General features: G+C 47.4%; 1 protein-coding gene across 3 annotated transcripts in view; it reads right to left on the bottom strand.

Moving 5' to 3' along the window:
* Nucleotides 1–21,270, bottom strand: part of LRRC9 (leucine rich repeat containing 9) — an 82,610-nt gene that overhangs the window by 6,588 nt on the left and 54,752 nt on the right. For all 3 annotated transcript variants that reach the window (XM_081191126.1, XM_081191124.1, XM_081191125.1), the window contains 11 exons: nt 21,032–21,252; nt 19,794–19,916; nt 18,465–18,595; nt 16,971–17,079; nt 15,490–15,629; nt 13,404–13,540; nt 11,659–11,876; nt 10,648–10,716; nt 9,842–9,967; nt 2,725–2,908; nt 1,139–1,321 (listed from right to left, as the gene is read on the bottom strand). In XM_081191126.1, the coding sequence (XP_081047252.1) occupies nt 1,167–1,321; nt 2,725–2,908; nt 9,842–9,967; nt 10,648–10,716; nt 11,659–11,876; nt 13,404–13,540; nt 15,490–15,629; nt 16,971–17,079; nt 18,465–18,595; nt 19,794–19,916; nt 21,032–21,252 (1,613 nt within the window). In that variant the 3' untranslated portion in view covers nt 1,139–1,166. The remainder of the gene's footprint in view (nt 1–1,138; nt 1,322–2,724; nt 2,909–9,841; nt 9,968–10,647; nt 10,717–11,658; nt 11,877–13,403; nt 13,541–15,489; nt 15,630–16,970; nt 17,080–18,464; nt 18,596–19,793; nt 19,917–21,031; nt 21,253–21,270) is intronic.

Raw genomic sequence — 21,270 nt, 5'->3', positions numbered from 1 at the left:
TTTAGAACAAGATGGTGAAAGAGTTAAATTGCAGAGTTTTGATAAATTAAAGTCTAAGGTACGAGACTGGTTGCATTACCATCAGATAAACGAGGTATTTAAACAAGACAGGAAAATAGGTTTCCAGATGGAGAGGTCGAAACTGGAAACAGAATTGTTAGAACCCAATACTAAGAATTTGTCGAGAATGTATAACTTGCTGCTGAGGTGGAATACACAAGATGAAATAGTAAAATCAGCCATGATTAAATGGGCACAAGACATAGGTCATGACATAATGTTTGATGACTGGGAACAGTTGTGGAATACAGGTATTAAGTTTACAGCTTGTAATGCATTAAGAGAGAATATAATGAAAATGATTTATAGGTGGTACATGACCCCAGTCAAACTTGCAAAAATTTATCATCTGCCCAGTAACAAATGCTGGAAATGTAATGAGACTGAAGGTACCTTCTACCACCTTTGGTGGACCTGCCCGAGGGTAAAGGCCTACTGGGAAATGATCTATAATGAAATTAAAAAGGTCCTTAAATGGACATTTTTGAAAAAGCCAGAGGCATTTCTCCTGGGCATGGTGGGCCAATTGGTGCCAAGGAAGGACAAAACATTTTTTATGTATGCTACCACAGCGGCAAGAATTCTTTTGGCAAAGTATTGGAAGACGCAGCAGCTACCCACTCTGGAAGAATGGCAAGCGAAGGTGATCGAGTACATGGGAATGGCAGAGATGACCAGCAGAATCCGTGACCAGGGGAGAGAGACGGTGGAAGAAGACTGGAAGAAATTCAAAAAATACCTTAAAGACTGTTGTAAAATTGATGATGGCTGAGATGTCATGGTTATAAGAAATAGAGTTTGCAGCGGTAAATCATAACTTTAAAGGATGCATAACGAAAATGACCGAATTAATTGAATGAAGGGTTGCTGAGAAAGGGTTAACATAAGGATGCAGAAAAAGGGAGGTATGGGGAAGTCCGGGAAAGAAGGTTTAGGAAAATAAGTTTAAGTAATTATACATGTTTATTTGTTTGTATGTCTTGTATGCTTTTGTTTTGTTTGTGTTTTATTATATGTTTGGAAAATTAATAAAAATCATTATATATAAAAAAAAAAGACAGTGTGCTCAGTTGCATACCTGCACTCTCCTTGCTTTTGTGGCAGGTTTACGTGGTTCGAGAGGGGCCGCTCTGTGGTGCCCCGTGGGCTGGAAGGTTGGCCGAGGCAGCTCTGACTTGCCTGATGGCGACCTCCGCATGGATGCTCCGAGGGTTACACACGCCTTGTGTGGCGTTCTTGGATTTCTTACCTGAAAGCGGAACTGTAAAATCGGCACTTTTCAAACTTAGGGTCGCCATTGTTTTACACCAGAGGCTGGCAACCAAAGGCCCATGGGCCGGAAGCAGCCCATAAGGGTTGCTTAACCGGCCCATGAGCCGCGCCTGAACCTAGCTGCCCGCTTGGCGAGTCCATGCGCGCTGTGCTAAACCGGCGTGGCAGGGTGCAGGGACTCTCTTCCACAGCTCCAGAAATCACTTCTGTACATGCCCAGACAATGGAAATCACATCTGTGCATGTCTGAGGTGCCGGAAATCACTTCTGCGCATGCCCAGATGCCAGAAATTGCATCTGTGCATGTCCACGGCGCCGGAAATCACTTATGCGCATGCCCAGATGCCGACAGGGTCTGGCCATGCGCAGAAGCGATTTTCGGCGGCGCGGACATGCGCAGACGCGATTTCCAGCATCACGCTGCACCGGTCCGGCCCACGGAGGATCTCCACGGGAGTGATCCGGCCTATGCCCAGTAAGCCTTGCCGACCCATTTTACACCAAGCAAGAGGAGTCAAGTTTATGAAAGGGAAAACAAGGCTGCAGGCAGCTAACTGAACCAGGCTGCTTCTTTGGGCGATTCTGCCTTTAGATGATGTTTGGCTTGGGACTGGTCCCTGGCGCCGGACCTGAACTAGACCTTGACATTGCAGCGCATCGTTAAAACTGCAGAACTCCCTCCCACAAGAGTCTGGGATGGCCCCCAACTGGGATGGCTTTAAAAGGGCATTAGACAAATTTATGGTAAGGTAAATGTAAATGACCCCTGGACGGTTAAGTCCAGTCAAAGGTGGCTATGGGGTTGCAGCGCTCATCTTGCTTTCAGGCAGAGGGAGCTGGAGTTTGTCCACAGACAGCTTTCTGGGTCATGTGGCTAGCAGGACTAAACCACTACTGGTGCAACGGAAAAACCGTGACGGAAACCAGAGCGCACGGAAATGCCGTTTACCTTCCTGCTGCAGTGGTACCTATTTATCTACTTGCATTGGTGTGCTTTCAAACTGCTAGGTTGGCAGGAGCTGGGACAGAGCAATGGGAGTTGGCCCCGTCATGGGATTCGAACAGCCGACCTTCCGATCAGCAAGCCCAAGAGGCTCAGTGGTTTAGACCAGAGCGCCACCCATGTCCCTATAAATTCATGGAGGAGAGGGCCCTGATGGCTTTGCTCTGCCTCCACAGTTGGAGGCAGCAATGCTTCTGAATGCCAATTGCTGGAAACTGCATGAAATTTTTTCTTGTGCTCTAATCCTGCTTGAAGAATTCTGGTTATCCAGTGCGAAAACAGGATGCTGGACTAGGGGACCCTGTTGTGCCATCTTCAACCAACCAAGTGGAAGACCTGAGACTTAACCCAGAGAAAAACAAAGAGCATCATGGCCCATTTACTCTCACCTTTGACGGACTCGCTCCCAACCAGCTCATCCACAGAATGAGGGATGATAAAGTCGCCCCCATATAAATAGTTGATACCCGCGTTCAGGTTCACGTTGGCTATCTTCAGGGGACAAGGCTTGGGGAAAGTAGTCTGCAGCATGGGGAATCCACAGTCTATTGGAGAGTTGGCAAGAGGAAAGACCTACATGGTGAGACATCAGGGGGATTAGTAAGTCTCGACTCTCAGGCTCGGAAATGCCGAAAAGAAACAGGGAGGGAAAGTTACTTACCCCAACTACTATGGTCATGTGGCCCCCCCCCCCAATCGTTCTACCAGGACACTGAGGCCCAGCTCCGAGGGCCTTCTGGTGGTTCCCTCGCTGCGAGAAGCCAAGTTACAGGCAACCAGGCAGAGGGCCTTCTTGGTAGTGGCGCCTGCCCTGTGGAACGCCCTCCCACCAGATGTCAAAGAGAAGACATCTGAAGGCAGCTCTGTTAGGGAAGCTTTTAATGTTTGATGAATTACTGTATTTTAATATTTTGTTGGAAGCCGCCCAGAGTGGCTGGGGAAGCCCAGCCAGATGGGCGGGGAATGAATGAATGAATGAATGAATGAATGAATGAATAAACAAATAAATAAATATCATCATCATCATCATCATCATCCCCTGGGCTAAAAAGGGTTCCTCAGTCCTGCTCTCATTTCAAAGCAGGATACATTCCCATTCTCCTTAGAAAAATATTCTACTATGTGCAAGACTGCCTTACAATTCAGAAGTTTCCTCCCAGTGTCCAGTCTGAGGCTGTGACAATTTTATTTCTGCTGGTTAGCGCACTCACCCATTTTCCCCAAGCTCTCAGTCCAAAGAGATCTGCCTTGACTCCATTTCCCTCCCTTTCACAATTCAATACAGTACAGCCTGCAAAACTACAATCCCCATCAGGCTTTGCTCCTCTCCTCTCTCACAAGATTCCACCGCCAAGGGTCAAGGGCTACGCGTTTGCCTCAGTACCCTCTGTAATTTTTTTTTTTTTAAATGCACTTCCCAGCGTGTTTCTGCCTTTCCCTGTTCGATTTTCCTGCAAAGTTCAGTGGATTATGTTGGCTTTGCTTTAGCATGAGCTGAAGCCTAACTTAGTCATGCTCATTAATGTCAGTGGGTCTACTCTTGAGTAAAACATGGTTGCATTGCCAGTCCCCAGGTTTCCACCATTCCATCAAAGGGTGGAATTAAATGTCACACTATGACGGATATCCCACTTGCGCAAGCATTTTGGCTTGCCAGACGGAACGATTCCCCCTCTTCCCGCACTGTGTGCTGTTTTGCAGGCTCCCCCAGTGTTAACGGAGAAATCTGAGGGCTCCCTTGGACAAAAAACAAGGACACCAGCCAAGAATACCAGAGCAAAACAGCAGCCAGTAGGCTTGGTCTTTATTGAAGACTGTCACGACAGGACTCCCACCTGCCACCAGGTGAAACAAGATGGAAGCCCTGAACAAAAGAAGACCCCACTTTTATTAGCTACTAATCCCCCAAGCTACACCCCTAGAATTACATCACAACTACATCATGATTGCATCATTGACACATCACAAAAAGGAGGGGTTGAGGGAGTTGTGGTGGTAACCTGAGTGTCTGGTCACCTGGCCGGTTCCACCTTTCCCCCTCCCCATGAGTACTTTCCAGAGGACAAAGGGGAGTTTGCAGTATCCTGCCCCCAGAGGGAAGAGCTGATCATTGTCCTTTGTCTCAGTCCGTGCTGAATCCACTCCCATATGCAAGTTCTTTGTGACCTTGATGGTCTTCTGTCTGGGACCATCACGGTTGGCATGCCAACTGGGTAGGGCTCCTGAGTACATCTTGGTACGCTCAAGGGATTATGGCTGCCCTGTATCAAACCTTCCCCCTTTGATAATCCTTCCTTCATGGAGCAAAATAAAAGTGGAACGGTGTAGATCCGATGTACGGTTGATTTTCTATGAATTTATAACAGAAACATCGCGTATGTCGTGTGTGAGAGTGTGTGTGTGTTGGGTTTGTACAAACTAAATGATTGGGGTGTTTCCTGCAGCACCAGCACAGATTTTTTCTTTGGTGGGGGAGGAAGGAGGACGAGGCCCCATTGTGCAAATGGAAGTCCTTATGCGGGGCTTTTGCTGATGGGCCTCTTAAAGTGAACCCCACCTTTAGACCGTGAGCAAAAGACCAATGAATTTTAAAATAGTTAAACCCAGTTGAAATACGAACCCTAAAAAACGGACAGGAGATTTGAGAAGTGGAGCATCCCCCTCCCCCAGGTGAGCTCCCCCCAGGATCACATATACCGTATTTTTCGCTCTGTAAGACGCACCAGACCACAAGACGCACCTAGTTTTTGGAGGAGGAAAACAAGAAAAAAAATATCCTGAATCTCAGAAGCCAGAACAGCAAGTGGGATCGCTGCACAGTGAAAGCAGCGATCCCTCTTGCAGTTCTGGCTTCTGGGATAGCTGCGCAGCCTGCATTCGCACACATTTCCCCTTACTTTTTAGGAGGGAAAAAGTGAGTCTTATAGAACAAAAAATACCGTAGTTAAACCTGGTTGAAATACGAACCCTAAAAAACGGGCAGGAGATTTGAGAACTGGTGCATCCCCCTCCCCCAGGTGAGCTCCTCCCCAGGATCACATATAATTGGTTTGCAAATGAGCTGAGCTATATTTCCCCCCAAGGAGGAAGTAGATTGGCCCATTTCTAAACGTCCTCCGCTAATATTTTCTGGGTGCAGCCTCTTCAAGCGGCAAAGCAAAGAGATGAATGGGATCCTTCTGAGCAGGAGGGGCCCTGTTGCATGCAGCTGGGTGCTGCCTCCCCAGTCCTCCGCAGCTGTTTCCCTGCTAAGGGAAGCAAGGGTGAGCCACAAAATTTTTTAATGCTCCCCCTTTCCACTAAGCCGAGTATGACTGGGCAGAAACTACAGATGCATCCCTTTCTGAAACTGTTGCCAGTTTACGTTGATTGTGTTTAACACCAGTGCTCCCTTCTCCGCCTTCGGCTGCAGGGTTTAAAATTCGTGCTTCTTAATATTCCTAATTGGCCTCGGTCCAGTATACCTGAAGGAGCGTCTCCACCCCCATCATCCAGCCCGGACACGGAGGTCCAGCGCCGAGGGCCTTCTGGCGGTTCCCTCACTGCGAGAAGCCAAGTTACAGGGAACCAGGCAGAGGGCCTTCTCGGTAGTGGCGCCCTCCCTGTGGAATGCCTTCCCACCAGATGTCAAAGAGAACAACAACTACCAGACTTTTAGAAGACATCTGAAGGCAGCCCTCTTTAGGGAAGCTTTTAATGTTTGATGTATTACAGTATTTTAATTTTTTTTGGAAGCCGCCCAGAGTGGCTGGGCAAGGCCAGCCAGATGGGCGGGGTATAAATAAATTGTTGTTGTTGTTGTTATTCCACACAGAAGCATGGCCTGCCCGTGACTCATAGAGGTAGGACTGAAGGAATGAGGAAAATACAACAGGCCCCATAGAATCAGGGGCGGGGGGACCCCCAGTCTACAGAACCTTGGTTCCTGGAACAGTTTGATGGGACTGTAATACAGTCATACCTTGGTTTGCAAATGGCTTAGTTGTCAAGCAAATTGGCTCCCATAAGTAAGTGTTCCGGTTTGCGAACATTTTTCGGAAGCCAAACATCCATTTTGGCTGTTGGCGTTATTTCCGGGGCCAATCAGAAGCCGTTGGATTTCGAACACTTTGGAAGCTGAATGGATTTCCAGAATGGATTGAGTTCGAGAACCAAGGTACCACCATACCTGCTAGGACTTCAGCCCAAAGCTTGAATTGGATATGCACTTGGCAATATCTTGCAGGCAGGCAAAGCTTGCAGGAGGTGGAGCAAAAGACTGGTATTCTCCTGCATGACGTCACCGTGTTCCGCCCCATTTTACCAGCCCATCTTTGCTTCTCCAAGGGATGCCATAAACTAGGGGTGTCTCCGACTTATAAAAAGAGTCAGACAGGCCCAGGAAATGCATTAGACAGTAAAAATTTGCCGTCAGGGAAAGATGGCAATCAACGCCTGCCATACCATTGAATTGATTCAGGGGATTTTGGGAACAATCTGTACGTTATTTGGCTCATCATTATAGCGTTTCTACCCTCATGAAGGGGTTGGGATGGGGGCTAATGTTTTGGTTTTCTGCTTCCATTCCCAAAATGTTTCTGGAGCACCTTGGAAGAAAACAAGGCGCTAATTAAGATGCTTTCTCCTGTGCAAAATTTCCTGTGACATTTAACACCAAAAAATGTACTTTTCAAAGAGAAACGACAGAAGATCTTGCTTCTCAACTTTCTAACAAGCACTTAGGAAAGAGCAGCTTTGATGTCGCAAAGGAAACCGAGAAACCGCTTGTTGTTCCACTTCGGTGGCCTAATGAGATAATGCCTCAGTTCTGTCCTAGCTAACGAGGCAGAGCATCTTCACTGAAGCTTTCTGAAAAACCCAGAAATCTCTCTCTCCTAAGAGAGGGGAGGCCTTAGCACTCTTTCGGCAGCTGCACTAATACGGCCATGTTTTTTATTTTTAAGTGATGTCCAACGTATAAAAAGCATAGGTCAGTTTGGAAATAAAGGCATTTACAACGTGCTGCAATCCGCTTCACAGCACTTAGAAGCCTTGTATACAAAGCGCCACATCTTCAAGCAGCAAAACACACACACACACACACACACACACACACACACACACCAGTGTTCATTTTTGCAAGGCAGCCCGCTGAGCTCTTGGCTCTACAAAGAGGCAGGCGCTGCTTCTGATACTGTAAACATGGCAAAGATGTCGCCTAATGTGTTTGTCGGACTGGGGCTTGGGGCATCATAAACTGAGCGAGTTTTCACGCAGACTAGAGCAGCCTTCACCAACCAGGTGCCCTCCAGATGTTCTGGACTACAACTCCCATCAGCTCCAGCCAGATTTGGGAGTCGTGGTTGAAAACATCAAGAGCACCAGGTTGACGAAAGCTGGGCTAGAGACTGCGGGTGGACATTCCTAAATTACACCCCTAAATTTTAAAAGGCTACCAATAGTGTTGTAGTCAAAGGTAAAGGTAAAGGGACCTCTGGCCGTTAGGTCCAGTCATGGCCGACTCTGGGGTTGCGGCACTCATCTTGCTTTACTGGCTGAGGGAGCTGGCATACATGTGGCCAGCATGACTAAGCCGCTTCTGGCGAACCAGAGCAGCGCACGGAAATGCCGTTTACCTTCCCACCAAAGTGGTACCTATTTATCTACTTGCACTTTGATGTGCTTTCGAACTGCTAGGTTGGCAGGAGTAGGGACTGAGCAACAGGAGCTCACCCCGTTGCGGGGATTCGAACCGCCGACTTTCTGATTGGCAAGTCCTAGGCTCTGTGGTTTAACCCACAGCGCCACCCACGTCCCTGTTGTATGCAAATTACGTATGCACAAACATGTATTGCGGAATGGTATTCCTCCTACAAAGGAATGCACAGAATTATAGAGTTGGAAAGGACCCCAGTCCAGTCCAATCCCGTGCAATGAAGGAAGAAGGGTGTAAGGCCATTAAGCTCAGAGTCTAAAATAAGGGTGGGAGCCTGTGGTCTTGCAGGCATCAATGGACTCCAACTCCTACCAACCCCCAGCCAGCACAGTCAATGCACGGGGGTAACAAGATAGGGGTTGTAGCTTAGCACCATCTGCAAGGCCACAGGTTCCCCATCGCTGGTCTGAAATTAACTGCTTGCATATATACAACTTCTTGTGTACACACCCATGCACACCCATAGACGTTCTGGAAGCACGTCGCAGCGTACTCAGGGACTGACAGTGTAATTATATTGCCTGCACTTCCTGACGCACGTATTGGAATCACAACAGCTTAAAAATCTGGTGTGGTCTTGTTTACGTTACACAAGCATACAAACCTCCTGCAGGCAAGTGTGAGGATTTGACCTTACACCGAAAGCGGGAAGGAGAAGCTTGTACCGCACATTGTTCAGTCTTACCTCTCAAAGCCTCACTCGATCGATCGCATAAACCAGTCCGCCATTCTCCTTCATCCCTCCTCTGCCATCCTCCTTCATTCTCCTTCTTCTGAACCCTGTCCTTTGCCCAGCCACATTCAATTCATCCTCCCAAAATCTCTGCCAGAAGTCATTTCTTGGCTGTACCCATCTATATGTCAAGTAAGGTCGATGCATGGAAGTGAGAGCTGGACCATAAAGAAGGCTGACCACCCAAGAATTGATGCTTTTGAATTATGCTGCTGGAGGAGACTCTGGAGAGTCCCATGGACTGCAAGAAGATCCAACCTATCCATTCTTAAGGAAACCAGCCCTGAGGGCTCACTGGAAGGACAGATCCTGAAGCTGAGGCTCCAATACTTTGGCCACCTCATGAGAAGAGAAGACTCCTTGGAAAAGACCCTGATGTTGTGAAAGATTGAGGGTACAAGGAGAAGGGGACGACAGAGGACGAGATGGTTGGACAGAAGCTACCAGCATGAGTCTGACCAAACTGCGGGAGGCAGTGGAAGACAGGAGTGCCTGGTGTGCTCTGGCCCAGGGGTTCACGAAGAGTCGGACACGACTAAACGACAACAACAAGGTTGGTGGGGACTAATTTGAATGTCCCCCGATAAGGAGGGTGGCAGCGGGGATGGTTCACCCAGAATAAAAAGTGAATCGCAAGCATTCGTTCAATGTCATTTGGTGCTGCAGGAAGGTGGCTTTTTAAAAAAAGAAATAAAGAGAGGAATGAACTGACTTTGCAAGCCCCGTCAGAAAGTGTTATTTTGGTTCTTTGGGTGCACAAGGGTTATCATTCCAGACAGGTAGCAGGACCCAAGGAGGGGGGTGGTATGTGCCACTTTGGGACTTGACAGTAGCTCAAGGTAGCTGTGCCACTGTGTGGAACTAAAGAGCCCTCGTTACTGAACTGTCATGGATACCAGCACCCAAACATGGCTGCCCCTGAATGCGACTCAAAAACATGCTGAATTTTTAAACAGGATGGAAGAGGAAAATAAGACACCAAAGGCAATTTCTGAGTTGATAGACTCACATCTGCCTCGGTCCTCCCCCAAACGGTAAGAGGCCTAAGCAGATCTTAATTATAATAATTGTGCTTTACTTGCTGTTCTAGCAAATGGACTTCAGCCCTTGCCCTCTCTTCTGGAGTGACTGTTACTCCATCCAGCACCTGAAGGTTAGGTAAGTGGAATACGAGGAGCGGGCGGTGGCAAATCTTGCGGGACACCTGGGATGTGGAGAGAAAGGAGACAATGGTGAAACCCAGGTGTTAAATCAAGTGCATTTTGCTCACATCCCTTCCAGAGGTTCAGGTTTAGGCCCAACAGTTAGCTAGCTGATGTAACACAACACAGTGAATGTATTATAGTATTTTAATATTCTTTTGGAAGCCGCCCAGAGTGGCTGGGGAAGCCCAGCCAGATGGGCGGGGTATAAATAATAAATTATTATTATTATTATTATGAAGACAGATGTAACATACTTAACAGTAAGCACCCATGGAGGGAAATCTTGCTTCTAAACTTGCCATATGCACATGCATATGTCCAAGACAAACTCTGGATCTGCTTTCAGCCTTGTCCCTCCCATTGTGCTTTCTGAAAGGCATCATTTTAGAAGAAGCACATATACAATTTAATGACTACTGTCTTGCACTCAAAACATTTCCAGGCTTTCTCATGGATATATTTACTGTCAAATGGTATATGACCTGTTTGGGGATACCAAAACACACACACAAAAAACCACTGTACTTAACATCATGAAAATGAGTCCTGAATATTCCAGAATGAGATCATAGAATCACGGAACTGTAGAGTTGGGGTCATCTAGTCCAACTTACTAAAGCACTTACTAAATAGATTGTGCATAGTTAATGAGATGAAGGTAAACTTCAGCTTTACTCACCGGATTTCCGTATATTGAGAGCTCTTTAATGCATGGAAGACAATCAAGTTTTTCAAGTTCTGACAACTCCTGTCCCAAGATTAAAAAAGGTTGTATTCAAGAGCCATTGAAAGCTTTCCTGCGGAATGCAAGCACTGACAGTCTTATGCAGGAATCTTCATACAGCTTTGCTATGGAGTCCTTCAGGGATCTCTTTCGGTAGGAATGGGGAGCCTGTGCCCCTCCAACTACTGGAGGACGGCAACTGCCACCAGCCCATGCCAGCCTGGGGAATGGCCAGGGATGATGGGAGTAGTGGTCCAAAATCTGGAGGGCTGCAGATTTCCCAGTCATATTCCAGTCTATTCAAATCATGACCGCTAATTCCCAGTTGACCATTTGTTGGCTCAATTATTTTTTGACCGATCCTAAGAGATAGCGGCACAAGATCCATTGCAATTAGGGATGGGGCAGAAATTTATTCCAGTCCCCATTCAAAGGCAATCCTACCTAATTCGCCCTTCCCAAAACAGTGAGTCAATCTAAACACAACCATCCTTTCAAATCTGCACTTCTCCAGATTTTTGCAGTTCTCCAGCCAAGCTTACCAAATAAAATGCATATACCAAGGTAAAGTATGCAATCAAATGCTCACATAACATAGAAGCATGCATTGCATTAGGGAAAATTCATTTGCAAAAAATGTGTGTTCTAGCCAAAGCTGGATACAAATAATTAGGAGGAATTTGCTGATGAATCTTCAAGAGGGTTTTTTAAAACAAGAATTTGCAAACTGATGTGGAAATTGAAGAACTGAAGAAAATGAGAAATGGAGAGAAACCAAAAAGGACAGATTTTCTCTTTCCTAATGGCAAAAGACAAGCTGAGTGCAGAATTCAGCACTGGAACCTTTCTCATCCAGCCTTCCCCAAGTTGGTGCCCCCCAGCTGTTTTGGACTGCAGCTCCTACACATCTGGAGGGCACCAGGTTGGGGAGGCTTGCTCCGCTCTCTCCCACCAGATCCACCGTACCTGAATTCTGTTGAGGCCAAGGAAAAGCTTCTGTAGCTTCACCAAGCAATGCAAATTGTTCAGTTCTCTCAGGCGGTTCTCCTCCAGGTGAAGCGCCACCAGGGAGCTCTGCTTCGCAAACGAATTCTCGTGGATTGCTTTGAGTCGGTTGTGATCCAGCACCAATTCCTGTAGAAGTTGCAGGCCGTCAAGCCCCTCAATCTGGCTGATCTCATTGCCTGCAGTGGCAAGAGCAAAGGATGTGGGGTGGAACAAAAGCAGTCAAGTACAACACTTCCTGTTTGCCCAGAGCGGACACACAGGGGGATGTTACTCCAGCCAGGAGGACTTCCTGTCACACCTGGTCTGGAGCATCCTCCCCCTGCGTGTGACCCAGTAGATGGGCGTGACCCTGGGAGACCCTGTAAAAAGGGCCAGTCACGCAGCCACCCTCCTCTTGCTCTGTTGACTTCTTCAACTCTTGATGCTGTTCTCTTGATGTATTTTGCTGTCTGCTGGCTCTCAGCCAGCAGCACATGGGCTCATATCCCTACATGGGATGAACCCACTCTCTTTCCTGTAACTACAAGCTAAAACCTGCTTTCAGGGAACCTACTGTGAACTGAATGTAAGTAAACTTCTTGTTATACTTTCAAAGAAGACTGTTGTGTCTTTGTTGTTTTGAAGAGGGAACAAAGGGGATTTACCAGGATCAAACCCAATCTGGACAAGCCAGATTGGATTGCTTAAGTTAAAATTTACCCACGAAAGAGGACTTTGTATTTTTATTTAGTTTGTTTTTTATAGTAATGTATTATGAAAAGTCTTAATAAAACCTTATAAAATACAACAGACACAGCAACACACATATGCACAGTGCTATTTTTCTAGAAAAAGAGGTGCCGGAACTCACTACAAACCCTTGTTCTCTTATATTGGCAATGGCGCCTACCTGAGAGGTGCTGGAACTGAGTTCCGGTGAGTTGTGGCTGGAAAAAAGCCCTGTATATATAAACATACAGACACACACAAAACCCCACAGATCAAATGGTCTACCTCTGGCCTTGTTTAGAAGTCTGCAGTGGCTTCTGGGAAGCGAATGGGTAACATTTAGTTGGGGACTATATATACTACAAGCTGAGTCTGCAACCAAATGTTGCTGTGCTCCAACTCAGGGTTCCAGCCCACCCACCCCAGACCTTCTTACAGACCTCTCTTCCATCTCCCCTCCCCCCAAAAAAGGTATCATGTGAACATGTGATAATGACTGTTTATACCAGTGTTTCCCAACCACTGTTCCGCGGCACACTAGTGTGCCGCGAGATGTTGCCTGGAGGGAGGCGGGCGAGTCGGGCGGCGAGAGGCGGGGCGTCGGCGGCGAGGAGAGGCCGCCCAGCGCGGGGCTCTCGCCGTCTGCCTGCCTGGCTGCCTGCGAGCTCGGCGGGCAGCGCCTCCGTCCGCAGCACCCGCCTCGCGGCTCTCATTCCCTGCCCCTGCCAAAGCTCACCCAGCCAAGCCGCGCTCTCCTTCCTGCCTCGCTTTGCTGCCTCCTCCCCCCCCCACTCCCAAAGCTTGGAGGTTCCCCGGCAAGGGGGAGGGAAAAAAATTGAAACTTGCACTTTCGTGCGTCCCTCCCGGCGTGGCGCTGCGCGCTGACGTCACGGGGCTGTAATGGTGGTGTGCCTCGAGATTTTTTTCATCAAACAAGTGTGCCTTTGCCCAAAAAAGGTTGGGAAACACTGGTTTATACTACTGTTGTTACTTACCCTGTAGGAACAGAAACTTCAGGTTTTTTAGCCTGCTAATCTGCAGCAAGGCCAAACTGGCAATCCCATTGTAGCCAAGATGGAGAACTTCTAAGCTCTCCATTATCGGAGGCAAGCTTTCATTGGCTCCCACGTCCCTGAAACAACAAGGGGACCATGTCAGGGGACAGAGCTCAGCCACCAACTGCCAAGAAAGAAATTTACATACCGCTTTCCCCCACCCCAATGCACAGAGTTTTGCTAGAGCTTTGAAGCAGGGCTGGGCGAGGACACCCCGCTGCTGTTAAAACAGCAGAGCTGGAACCCCCACCATGGACTTCGGGCATTAACATGGAAATCCACTCTTCCCCCAGCAAAATGCCTGACAGGAGGAAAAGTGGAGCAGCTGGAAACCGCTGTTTGCTTCTGTTTAGTAAAAGTTTTATGACAACCCCTTGGCAACAGCCCTTTGCTGCCAGGGCAAAGTGGAGCAAGACATCAGAATGCAATACTTCTGCCGCTCTGCATAGGAAAAGTCAGGGCTCGGCCAAATGGAGGTTACTTCTGAGGTTTCGGCGCACTTCCTCTTTACGGGTCTGGCATGCCAGGTTAAGTTAACTGAGGTCCAGCGCTGAGGGCCTTCTGGCGGTTCCCTCGCTGTGTTACAGGGAACCAGGGAGCTTTTACAGGGAGCCAAGTTACAGGGAACCAGGCAGGGGGCCTTCTTGGTAGTGGCACCTGCCCTGTGGAATGCCCTCCCACCAGATGTCAAAGAGAAAAATAACTACCAAACTTTTAGAAGACATCTGAAGGCAGCCCTATTTAGGGACGCTTTTAATGTTTAATAGGTTATTGTATTTTAGTGTTTTGTTGGAAGCCGCCCAGAGTGGCTGGGGAAACCCAGCCAGATGGGCAGGGTATAAATAATAAATTATTATTATTATTATTATTACACAGCAGCGCACCCAGGGGAGTGTTCCTGGGTGCATTATCAGCAGGAAGCTCCAGCCATTCCTGGCCCCTTGACAGGCCTACCTGGAGAACGTGCGTTTGTGTGCAAATTCACTGGTCATATTCCTACATCGCATTTTTAGGTGTTACAAAAGTTGGGCGCTAACCCTGCTCTCTGCCAAGTGGTGGCAAGAGACTATGAGGTTCCAGGCACTCACCCAGGGTTTTTGTTCCTTTGGGGAACTGAAGATGTAGCGGGGACTGTCACAGCTTTAAGAAATATGGTTTATTCACCCATTTACACCTTCAGTCTGCATGGAAGGAGTCCAAATCACGCCCCTTAAGAGGTGCCACCTGAGGCGGCTGCCTCATCCTGCCTCACAGGCGGACTGTCTGTGCTCTGAAGCACAAAGAGCAAACACTTCCGATGGCCATTGCTATGAGAATACTCATACACAGAAGAGGCCTGAGATGATTACTGAAAGCAGGCTGAAAGGGAGGACTTAATTGCCTTAAGAAGAAAAGGTCGTACTGATACCCCCGCGAGCCAGACAGTGGAATTAAGCAGTTTTTAATTAACTAAAGGGTTCAAGGACTTAATACCCCGACTGATAAGCCTGATTAAGGAGATATCAGACCTGCAAAACCCACGCATATCTTTTGCCAGATGTTTCTGAGAAAAGCACAAAAGCCTCACTGTACACCTGGACCAAACTGACCGAGGAGAAGGCTGGACAAAGCAGTCTGATTTTCATAGATTAAGCAGATATAAGGGGCTCACGCGTCTGGAACAAAAGGCCGAGATGCAAGAGAGATTCCATTTGTTTTCTCTTCATGCCTCAGCCAGGAACCTGTCCACAGTATCTCAAGGCCTTCATTTACCAGTCTGGGTCGTTCACACACCAGTTCCCCTCCTCCGCACCCCCATCAGAATGTGCCCCAGAAAAGGCTCCAAATGGAGCTGTTGACTAGGGGGACCCAGGGTGTCTGACTTGGGAAGCAGGCAGCCCCCACTGTAAATGCATAGAAATGGTTCTCCCTCCATAGACCAACCTCCCAAAGGGGAAGCGTCATCCATCTGGGTTTCACAAAGCAACGGTGCGTCAGAACACCCATCCATCTTCAGCAGCTCCTGCTGGACTTATCTACGACATACCTGTTTCCTTTGGAAGATCCTTGCTGTCCGTAGCCGCTGGATGTCACTTTCTGGTACAGCAGCTGCCTGCTGGTTAAGTGATTTGAAACCTTCTGCCTGGGAAGGATCGACTCGATGTGATTGTAGTTGAGGCAGAGGACCTGCATAAAAAAGGGAGCTGGAGGATATCAGGTGAATTCAGTTTGGCCATGTAAAAAGGACCCATAATTGACCCTCTGCATTGGGTTGGACCAGATGACCCCTGGCATCTCTTCCAACTCCATAATTTTCTATGATTCTATGACCTAGGATGAGGCAAGTAGCGCAAACAGGGAATAAAGATAGATCCACAGTTCTGACCTGCTTAGTCCTAGGATGTCGTGGACTGGTTAGATGCAGAAGAATGATGAGAGTGACCAGCTGGGGAACCCAGAAGGGAAGAAGGCTTAGAACCCGGAGAGTGGTGGTGGGACAACGATGAGGGGGCAGAGGGAGAAGGTCTCCCAGAACCAGAAGAGGCAGGAAAAGGGCGGAGAAGAGACATGCAGGCACAGTCTCCAATTGCTTGGGGAAAATCATGGAGTGGAGGGGACTTGGTAAAGGTAAAGGACTCCTGGATGGTTAAGTCCAGTTGAATTTGACTATAGGGTGTGGCCCTCATCTCTACTTTCAGGCCAAGGGAGCTGGCATTTGTCCACAGACAGCATGACTAACGTGGTGACAGAAGCCAGAGCACACAGAAATGCCGTTTATCTTTCTGCCGCAGTGGTAGCTATTTATCTATTCGCACTGGTATGCTTTTGAACTGCAAGATTGGCAGGAGCTGGGACAAAGCAACGGGAGCTCACTCCGTTGCATGGATTCAAACTGCTGACCTTCCGATCAGCAAGCTCAAGAGGCTCAGTGTTTTAGACCACAGTGCCACCCGCATCCCTACAGAGGGGACTTAGGCAGCTGTGAGGATGTGGGAACCTTCAGTCTCAAGAGCTGCTTCATTAAGCCCGACACTACTATGCCGATCACGTTTTGGCTAATAAAGAGTTAACTCACACAGTGTGATTTACTGCTGCCTCACTCCTGACAGCAGCCTTCTGAGCAGGGATGGGAAACCTGTGGCCTACTGCATCCAGCTCCCACCATCACTGTCCACTGGTCCAGGCTGGCTGGAGCTGATGGGAATCCAAGAACGTTTGCATGGCTGCAGGTTCCCCACCCCTTCTCTAGAACTTCTGAGGCTACTACCCCTGGCTGCTACTATCCTTGACATTGCAAAGCAATGTATGGACTTCACAGCATTCACCCTTATAATAATCTGTGGAGGAGGAGAGAAAGAAGACTGAGACGGAGGACTAAAAACTGGGGCATAGTTGTAGTAAATGGTAATAATTAATTTTTTTAAGTAAGTCTGAAATAGCCCTCGCACATCCACACCAGGGCCATCTATATCTGCACTCTATTCCCTGTGAATGAGAGGGGAAGAATAGGAAGCACAGATGACTCACCTTGATGTTAGGGAGGTAGACCAGACCACTGAAAGAGGTGAGGTTGTTGTTCTGCAAATTCACGCTGGTGATGTTCTTAAACTGGTCTGCTGGCGCAAGATCCACCATTCTGAGTCAGACAAAGGAAAGAAAGAAAGAAGACATTTAGAGAGAGCGGATGGTAAATAAAACCTGGTGCTGTTTCCCGCCCTGAGGCATGCTCTAAGGAAGCACCGACAGAGCTTTTCTTTCCCTTTTCAAAGCAAATGGAAAACATTTTGGGAATTATAGGGACAGAGCTACTTAAATCGTACAGAAATTTATTTATGTGTGCTACTACAGCAGCAAGAATGTTACTCGCCCAAAATTGGAAAGAAGCAGAAGTCCCAACAAAGGAAAAATGGATACAAAAACTTATAGAATGTGCAGAAATGGTGAAACTTACCAAAGAATAAGAAATCAAGATAACAAACTTTTTATAAAAGAATGGAAATGGTTTATTGAATATTTACAGATAAACTGCAAAAAGATAAAAATTATTATAATAACCTGCAGTTTTAGCAAGAGTATATATTTAAAGTAGATAAGCAAGTGAGCAAATTAAATGAATTTGGATATGCCGAAGATATAAAAAACAATAATAACTTTAAGGAACCGCAGAAAGAGGGGGAAGGAAGTCAGGTTTTGAAATGTTAAAATGACTGTAAAATTAAGGAAATGTATAAACCTGAAAAGCATAAATAAAAATTAAGAGAGAGAGAGACAGAGAAAGAAAACAGTGGTCTAGGAACATAGGAAGCCTCCTTACTCCAGGTCAGACCAACTGGTCCAGCTAGCTCCATATTGTCTTCTCTGACCACCACCAGCAGCAGCAGCCACTCTCCAGAATCTCAGACAGAGGCTTTCCATGTCTTCTACTCATTATCTATTTAACTGGAGATGGTGGCGATGGAACCGGGTACCTTCTGTGTGCAAAGGCTGTGCTCTGTCATTGAGCTACACTCCCTCTCCAGGCATGCAAGCAGTGGCATAGCAAGGTCAGGTGGTACCCGGAACGAAAAATTTCTTGTCATCCTCCCCCACACTGAATTTGCGACGAGGAGTCTACCTGCCGCCCTACAGGGCAGAGTCTACCTGACACCCAGGACAGAGTGCACCCACCTTGCTCCACCCCTGCATGCAAGTCCAGCTTAGACCAGTCCCAACCACTGCATGTTTCACACACACACAAATCAAGGCACCAGCCCTTTCATTAAAAGCAGACAGTTCCCAAAAGCCTGCTGGAATAAGGAGGTCTTCTTCACATACCAGTGGAAGGACAGCAAGGAGGGAGACAGTCTGGCTTCTCTAGGGAGCTTCCCATCCCTAGCCAGGCATGGTGGGAGCTGTACTTTTTAAAGGGATTCAGGGACAATTAGTGGTAAGCGCCGATGTGCGGTTTTAGGAACTCTGCTGACAAACAGAGCTGGGCAGCTGCCCGCGGTCCTTGTCACTCGTGTTAAAAATATTACTGACCTGATCATAGAGGCCGTCCAATTTAATTCTTGCATTTTGCTGAAGTTGGAATGGCCCAGTCTTTCCGCAACCATATCCGCATTAAGTTTGCCCCCAAATAAATCTTTAGCGTTTTCAGTTTCAGCTGCTTCCTGCATTGTGGACATTAATTTATTTATTTTTAACTGAGAGCCGAAATGAAAGTTAGAAGATTGAAGGTGGATGTTGGAAGAATCAGGACAGAGATAAGAAGAAAGTCATTATTCGCAGAGTGTACACAGCACATCTGTCTTCCGCTCCTACCTCCTGGGCCGTGTTCAGAAAGTGGTGGTGGGGGATGAGTGTTCAGACCCCTGGGCTCTCACTTGTGGGGTGCCTCAGGGTTCTGTCCTCTCCCCCATGCTATTCAACATCTACATGAAGCCGCGGGAGAGATCATCAGGGGGTTTGCGCTGGGTGTCCATCAATATTATACCGAGCTCTACCTCTCAAATCAGAACCAGTGAAGGCGGTGAAGGTCCTGTGTGAGTGTCTGGAGGCGGTTGGAGGATGGATGGTGGCTAACAGATTGAGGTTGAATCCTGACAAGACAGAAGTACTGTTTTGGGGGGACAGGAGGCGGGCAGATGTGGAGGACTCCCTGGTCCTGAATGGGGTAACTGTGCCCCTGAAGGACCAGGTGCGCAGCCTGGGAGTCATTTTGGACTCACAGCTGTCCATGGAGGCGCAGGTCAATTCTGTGTCCAAGGCAGCTGTCTACCAGCTCCACCTGGTACACAGGATGAGACCCTACCTGCCCGTGGACTGTCTCGCCAGAGTGGTGCATGCTCTAATTATCTCTTGCTTGGACTACTGCAATGCACTCGACACATTTGAAGGTGACCCGGAAACTACAACTAATCCAGAATGTGGCAGCTAGACTGGTGACTGGGAGTGGCCACCGAGACCACATAACAGCGGTCTTGAAAGACCTACATTGGCTCCCAGTACGTTTCTGAGCACAATTCAAAGTGTTGGTGCTGACCTTTAAAGCCCTAAACGGCCTCGGTCCTGTATATCTGAAGGAGCGTCTCCACCCCCATCGCTCAGCCCAGCCACTGAGGTCCAGTGCCAAGGGCCTTCTGGCGGTTTCCTCACTGCGAGAAGCTCAACAATTTTGGGGGTGTCCTGGTTTTTCCTTTTTGAAATACGGCAACCCTACATTTGCCCCAAGGTCCCAATATTCAACACAATGTTCAACAAAGCACAATATTCAACACTGACTCTGTACTCTGCTTGGGGCTGGCTTCCTTCTTTGCTTATAAGACATAAAAGTTTTATACATATCCTTTACGTAGAAAAGGAGCTCACCACTGCGGTGCCGTCCAAGGCTTTCAGAGATGGGATATGGAAAATTACAAAGAGGCGGTAGTTATCCTGCTTCCAAACGATCAGGTTTCCATACATGTCCAGGATGACCAGATTGTTTAGACCCTGGAAAAGGAGGCTGGTGTTATTAAGCGTCTCGTTCTCCCACTTTCCACCATTCCACTGTGTGAACCCTACTAGTAAGGAGTTGGATGCTCCAAGCTTAGACCGCATGGCTTAAGCAAGTCATCATTGTGTTTCTATACAATTTAGAAACTCTCACCATGTTAGAAACTAAGTCTTACTGCCTGTGTTTTCTTACTGCTGTATGGAAAAGCACATGAATCTGACCTTTGAAGAGTCTGTAAGTAAACCACTTTTAACCTACCAAACGTGTGATTTCTTTCTACGTTAAGGGAAGTAAGGGGAACTTTGGAAGCAATTTAGAAGGGGATATCTTTATCGGTGAAACAGCTTATATTTCCATGTGTTACTTTGCTGTATATTTTGTGATTTTAAATCTCTACTGGGGCTTTCTCACCAAAGAGCACTTGCCCCAAACCTGGATCTAAACATATGGAGAATTCTATTTTTATAACATTACCATATTTTATATTTAACCAAATACCAAAAACAAGAATTTCAAAGAATAGCTGTATTTCCGTTTGAGGGGGAACGGACTCAGTGGTTCACAATCCCTTCTCTTTGGCATGACGCTACACACTCACAAAAGTTTCATTCAGGTAGGTAGCCGTGTTGGTCTGACACAGTCGAAATATATACAAAAATTGTCCAGTGGCACCTTAGAGACCAATTAAGTTTGTTGTTGGTACGAGCTTTCGTGTGCATGCACACTTTTTGAGATACACTGAAACAGACGTCACCAGACCATTATACAGTGGTACCTTGGGTTACATACGCTTCAGGTTACATACGCTTCAGGTTACAGACTCCGCTAACCCAGAAATAGTACCTCGGGTTAAGTACTTTGTTTCAGGATGAGAACAGAAATCGTGCTCCGGCGGCACAGCGGCAGCGGGAGGCCCCATTAGCTAAAGTGGTGCTTCAGGTTAAGAACAGTTTCAGGTTAAGTATGGACCTCTGGAACGAATTAAGTACTTAACCTGAGGTACCACTGTATATAGTGGGAGGGTGGGGTGGGGTTTTTCTCAGGAGGGTAATAGGAGATGGGTGATTGACTTTCATTCACGCTTTTAAAGTGGTGATGTCCCCCCCTTTACCTTCAGCTGATATATTTCTTGGTTGGAAGAAACGTAGTTGTTGCTTATGTAGAGTTCAATGAGCGCATAGGCTTTTTGCAAGCCAGCCAAGGAAGTGATCCGGTTGTTCTCCAGAGACAGATAATGGAGGTGAGACAAGTTATCAAAAATATTCCTCTCCAGGCTGGTGAGGTGATTGTTGTTGGCGCTCAACCTCATGAGCTTGCAGAGCTTCGAAATGCCTGGGGAAAGGGAAAAAA

The sequence above is a fragment of the Podarcis bocagei genome (assembly GCF_964188305.1).
Source record: "Podarcis bocagei genome assembly, chromosome: 1".
Lineage (NCBI taxonomy): Eukaryota > Metazoa > Chordata > Lepidosauria > Squamata > Lacertidae > Podarcis > Podarcis bocagei.
The sequence above is the reverse complement of the archived record's forward strand: the minus strand, read 5'-3'. Positions and strand labels throughout refer to the sequence as shown.